This window comes from Mugil cephalus, chromosome 16 (genome assembly GCF_022458985.1).
Source record: "Mugil cephalus isolate CIBA_MC_2020 chromosome 16, CIBA_Mcephalus_1.1, whole genome shotgun sequence".
Lineage (NCBI taxonomy): Eukaryota > Metazoa > Chordata > Actinopteri > Mugiliformes > Mugilidae > Mugil > Mugil cephalus.
In genome coordinates this window covers 1,187,633-1,194,061 of record NC_061785.1, presented here as the reverse complement: position 1 = coordinate 1,194,061, position 6,429 = coordinate 1,187,633, and the positions used below count along the sequence as shown (strand labels likewise).

At 39.7% G+C, this 6,429-nt stretch overlaps 1 protein-coding gene across 1 annotated transcript; it reads left to right on the top strand.

Annotated features, from left to right (window-relative positions):
• Positions 1–1,221: 1,221 nt before the first annotated feature.
• arg1 (arginase 1) lies at positions 1,222–4,281 on the top strand. The gene is made up of 7 exons (XM_047609032.1): positions 1,222–1,402; positions 1,692–1,764; positions 2,210–2,553; positions 2,650–2,744; positions 2,825–2,929; positions 3,017–3,153; positions 3,548–4,281. The coding sequence occupies exons 1-7, from the start codon at positions 1,256–1,258 to the stop codon at positions 3,709–3,711; spliced, it is 1,065 nt and encodes a 354-aa protein (XP_047464988.1). The 5' UTR covers positions 1,222–1,255; the 3' UTR covers positions 3,712–4,281.
• Positions 4,282–6,429: the final 2,148 nt, after the last annotated feature.

The following is a 6,429-nucleotide window of genomic DNA, read 5'->3' as shown; positions in this document are numbered from 1 at the left end:
TTTCCCTCTTAAAACATTTGTCATTTTTACATTTAATTGCGTCTTTTTATTAGTTTTTATTGTTAAGTTATAATTTTGAAGCAGGAATTATTTATTAATTTAGATGTTTTATTTCATGATAACGGTTTAGTCTTATTTGAAATATTATTTTTTATATTTAATTATTTGAAGTGTTTAACCTCGTTTTCTCAAATTTATTTTTATGTCATGCAGTGATTTAAAAAAAAAAAAAGTAGTATTAATTTCACCATTTAGTTTTTTTAATTGTTTTATTTTGTGCCATTTTGACTTTGAGTTGATTTTAGCTTTTACTATTTTAATTTAAATATTATTTCTATGTATTTATTTGGCATCATGAAGTTTCTGTAAGGAAGAAGAATTTATTTATTAATTTAATAATCAGAAAAAATAATATTCAAGATGAATAAGTAATTTGATGAATAAAAGTTAAATAAGAATTCAATAAAAAAAATATTAAAATGTTAAATGTTTATACTTTTGTGTTGACAGCAGAACTTATTTATTATTTTTGGACAATTTAGTAATTACACAAAAAAAATCAAGTGGTGTTTAATGAATATAAATCAAAAATAAATAAGTATTTAATTTTAGAGAAAGTATAAGATCAGACTTCATTTATCCTTCAGTGGGAAAATTCAGAAAATTCACGTTGGCAGCAGCAACAGAAACATTCAACATGGATAAAAAAATATATATATGAGAGAAATATTACAAGCAATTTATAGTTATTTTCAGTCTTTATTGGAAAAACATCTAAATAACTATGACTAAGACTATGGATTAAAATACAACAAGAAATAATTTGACAGGTTTTTCACTTTATAGAGTTTGTATCTTATAGATAAAATACAAACCAATAACAACAATAATGAAGATTTGATGTATTTAAATCCTGTGGAGCAGCAGACGTTACTTTAGTTCCGCTACTTAATGTGGATGGAAATTTATAAATAAAATCAACGAGTTGACAGAAAATAATTCGATCTGGTCACGAACAAAATCATATTTCTACATCATTACATTTAGTTTTGCACAGTATTTATATTCTTCCGGTCCAGAACCTACATGAATATAAACCGTAATAAAATAAATGTTAATGATTCTGGTTAAATATATATTGTGTAATTTTCTTGTTAACACTAAGTTACTCATTCATGACGTATCGCGTCTCGCTGACGTCACGGAGGTTTTTGAGGAGGCTCGCGCCGCTCGCTCGGTCAGTGACGGTGTCAGCATGATGAGCGCGAGGACCCTGCGGCAGCTCGCGCTCACGCTGAAGCGAAGCCTTCTTCATCATCATCGTCATCATCATCATCATCATCATCATCATCATCATCATCAGTCCGTGGGAATCATCGGGGCACCTTTCTCTAAGGGACAGGTGAGACCACAGGTGTCCAACCTGCGGCCCGCGGGCCGGAAGCGGCCCGTCAGCGGGTCCAGTCCGGTCCGGAGCAGGAATTTACAAAGTGTGGAAATGACATAGAAGACTGGAATTTATCAATGACAATAACTTCTGTCTCTAATTTATCCACTGGTTTATTCAGAGAAGAGGACAGAACACGACACTAGGGGGCGCTGAGTCTTTTTAACATTCGGGTTAATTTTTGTTTCCGCTTCCTGCTTCACTTTAAACGACTTCTTCTTCTTCTTCTGTGGTGGTTCTGCAGCACCGGGGTGGAGTGGAGGGAGGACCGGACCGGATCAGGGCTGCAGGACTCGTACAGCGACTCCAGGACCAAGGTCAGTGAACCAGGACCAGGATCAGGACTAGAACCAAGACTAGAACCAGGAAATAAATAATAACAATAATAATAATAATAATGATAATAATAATAATAATAAAGAGTGAGTCAGATATCGGAGTCTTTTCTTCTCTGACTGGAACAAACGTGAAGAGACGTGTGGACATTGAGTTTATTTATTTACTGGAGTCAGTGAACGCATCACCACCACCACAGGGTCAAAGGTCACCGTCTGGAAACCTGTTTGTTTTTCATTACAACACGGTTAACATTCACCCAGAGAGCATGCTGGGAAATGTTTGAATGTGTAAGCTCCTCCCACTGGTCGTGACCTCACGGCGTCTGGAAGGAAGGAAGGAAGGAAGGAAGGAAGGAAGGAAGGAAGGAAGCTTCCATCCTCAGAGTAATAATGTAATAGATATATAATAATAATGTGTGTGCAGGCTGCACAGTGAAGGATTATGGGAACCTGGTGTTTGAGGAGGTGGAGGAGGAGGAGCCTGTGGTGGGCGTGTTGAAAAGTGTCCGTGCCGTGGGCGGCGCCACCCGGAGGCTGTCTGAGGCGGTGCGGACGGCGAAGGAGGCGGGGCACACGGCGGTGACGCTGGGCGGGGACCACAGTCTGGCCATCGGCTCCATCCACGGACACTCGGCCGCCGCCGGGGGGGCGGGGCTCGGCGTCGTGTGGGTCGACGCCCACGCCGACATCAACACCCCACTGACCTCCTACACGGGAAACATCCACGGCCAGAGCATGGCCTTCCTCCTGCACGAGCTCCACGCCAAGGTCAGGCCGCTCTCTGGACTCCTTCCTTCCTTCCTTCCTTCCTTCCTTCCTTCTCTCCTTTCCTTCCTTCCTTAAAGCTCCGGCTCTTTTCTCCAGATTCCTGTTTTTCCAAACTTCTCGTGGCTGAAACCTTGTGTGTGGGCCAGAGACCTGGTCTACATCGGCCTGAGGGACGTGGATCCAGCAGAGCAGTGAGTCCGGTTTAAATGCTGCCCCCCCCCACCCCCCCTCCTCCATCAGTAGCGTTCAGCGTCTTCGTTTGTGTCCTCAGCTTCATCCTGAAGCTCCTCGGTGTCAAGGTTTTCTCCATGACGGCTGTGGATCGACTCGGCGTCTCCAGAGTCATGGAGGAGACATGTGACTACCTGGCCACCAGGTTAGCTCCGCCCCCTCCTCGTAGATTCATTTAGAGACGCTTGTTTGGTTCTACTTCCTGGTTCAAATGCGCGTTTTCTCTCTCCAGCGTGAAGAAACCGATCCACCTGAGCTACGACATCGACGCCCTGGACCCGTCCGTTACCCCGGCAACAGGGACGCCTGTGACAGGAGGACTCACATACAGGGAGGGGCTGTACATCACTGAGCACCTCCACCAGACAGGTAACACCCACCACTGGCTCCGGGTACTACAGCACCCATGAGCCTCGGCTGCTGTTGCCGTGGAGAAGCTAGTGTGAGCTGTCAATCAAACGTCGTCCCACAGAATTAACAGTAAATACTCACGTCACCATTTTATCCGTTTTAAGCATCACGACAGAAAGACTCGAAAAAAAAGACTCATAAACTGACAAAAAACACTCGTTACATCCACAAAGTGACTCGTAATCCAACAAAAGACTCGTAATCTGATAAAATCTGTTGAAAAGCATCTACAAAGACACTCAAAAAGAACTTGTAACCCGTCAAAAAGAGACACAAACTGACGAAAAGACTTGTCACATCCACAAAAAGACTCGTAATCCCAGGTCCCTTGCGTCTAAATGTCCTGGTCCAGGTCTCCTGTCGGCCGTGGACCTGGTGGAGGTGAATCCTGTCCGGGCTCAGACGGAGGAGGACATCGTCTCCACCGCCAACACCGCCGTCCACCTGCTGCTCGGCTGCTTCGGACGAGTCCGGGAGGGAAACCACCCCCCGGATTATTCCATGCCTGAACCCTAACGGGATGAGGGACACCTGAACGTCTCACAGAGGGACACCTGGACGTCTCACAGAGAGACACCTGAACGTCTCACAGAGGGACACCAGCCAGTCTTCCTGACATCACTCTGCTGTGTTCACTTTTAAAAAGCAAATTATTCGTCGATGTATTAATGAATATTTAGTTTATTTAATTTATGAAATGAAGTTGTATAAAAGTGTTTTCTCTAAACATCCAAAATAAATTTAAATCTTCTCACGGACTCCAGACGACGTTGGAGTTTAACAGACCTGAGGTTACTAATCTACGTCTGTGTGTGAACATTAAAGTCCAGCTGGAGCTCAGGTCAAAGCTCCACAAGTTACTGAACAGATGCAGAACGTCCACGAAGAGACAAGAAGAAAAAAGGACACAAGAAACTAGAAAGACGACCAGAGAATTAGTTTCAGTCTGATGACAACTTAAAGCAGAGAGAGGACGAAGCTGCAGCTGCATCAGCCGAACACCAAGAAACCTCAGCGCTTCAGTGAAACAGGAACTAATTAATTCATTTAATCAAATAAAATAAATATTCAATATAAACATAAAAAGAGGAGAATTTCACTTTATTTACCTGTAACAGTAAAAATCTGTGGTGTGAAAGTCTTTTCATTAAATTCAGGGATCTCATCACTTTTCAGAGAACTTCACTTTATACTTATGAATATTTTGATTATTTAACTTAAAAAATGGCAGAAAACTGTTTAAAAGTGTTTTCTATAAACATCCAAACTAAATTTAAATCTTGTAACTGACTCACTCGGATGCAGGAGTCGGGACAGAGCGGAGGTTACTAATCTACGTCTGTGTGTGAACATTAAACTGATTCATGAATAATCAGAAACTAAAGCTCCTGGATCAGAACGTAGACGCAGACGAGGCCTAAACATCGAAGAACATCAGAGACTCGCAGAAAACAGTCAAACAGCATCAACTGTCATTAAATTCAGGGTCTGGGACAAAGATGGAGAAGAAAAAACTAGAGAGAAGATGAGAGGATCAGAGAGGAAGAGGCTGCAGCTGCATCAGCCGAACACCAAGAAACCTCAGCGCTTCTCCATCAGTGAAATCTAATTAAATTCACTAATTAGCTTCAACTCTGACTGAATATAAACATAAAAACAGGAGAATTTCACTTTATTGACCTGTAACAGTAAAAATCTGTGGTGTTAAAGTCTTAATTCCCGTCAAATCACTTTTAGGTCCCTAATAAATAAAACTCACCAATTATTATTTAGTTTATTCAGTTTTTTAGTTCATAAACTTCTCCATCTGTCAGCTTCATTATTATTAAAGTCATAACATGAAAATCTATCCAACATATTTCTGTCACTTTTATTATTATCATTATTTACTTTTATTGTTTTGTTTTTGTACATAAACAAAATTAACTGCACAGCAACACAAAATAACACAAAAACTAAATAATATAAAAATATAGAAATGAGAAATGAAAGTGTTGCAGCTTTTATCACCGTCCATTATTATTATTATTATTAATATTAACATATTATAATTTACACACGCACACACAGAAACAAACACACACACACACACACACACACACTCACACACACACACACACACACACACACACAAACTGACTCAAGAACTTAGAGACGTTTTATTAATTTATTTTCTGTTGCAGTCGAATAAATCGTATTTTATTCTGAAAGTGTAACATGTTTAACATCACATGACTCAGACGCGTCTGTTACATTCTTCACACGTCATTAAATCATCAAACACACAAAGAGGAGGCGACTTCAACACAAACGTTCACATTTAACCCTCAGGCATCAAACGTGTCGTCATAGCGACCGTGTTAGTCGACGCGGCGCAATGTTCATAACAAAGTCTCTCATGGTTCAAAAAAGAAAAAACTAAAGTTCTAACACTGTAAAAATAATCTGCTACAAAATGTCACCGTCCAAAAAAAAACTCAGGAATATTTGTTTCTGCATAAATCTCTTCAACCACTTCAACACTTTACAAAACCACCAGAAAAAATCTCTCACTTTGAGGATTTGATTAATTTAAGTCACAGCTGCCAACTTTTTTTTTCTGTCTGGAGTTTAAAGAGTTAAAATACTCAAATAAGTGTTTTTTTTATTAATTAAAGTTACTGTTGTTTTTAATGAGGAAAAAAAATAAAAACGTTATTTTCCATAAATCTGTGGAAATGTTATTTAATTAATCAAACTTAAAGAGTTAAAATGCTCAAAATGAGCTGAAGCGGTTTAAGAGATTTATCCAGAAAAAGTGTTTTTTTCTAGCAGAGTTTTGGACGGTGTTGAATTAAAGTGATAATCAGATTAATTATTTTTATAATTATTAAATCATTTCAACCTCAGGCCTCAGATTCATTCTGATGATTCTAGATTCATCACATTTAATCAGACTCAACGTTAAAAAGGAAAAGCTCTGATTTAAATCCTTATTAGTGGAGTGTTGGAATATGGAGAATTAAACGTCTTTTCTTGTTCACTCTGAATGAATCTGAACATTTTTTAAAAGTTAGTTGCTTCAGATAAATTATCATGAGAAGTTTAACAGACTGAGAACAAATATGTGAAAGTATGTTCGGCCATGTTGGTTAAAAGCTGGTGAGTCCTGAGTGGGTTAAATGTGAAGAGGAGGCGTCTGAGTGGGAGTGGATGTGAACGACCTCCAGGTTAAAACCACCTGGACACACATGG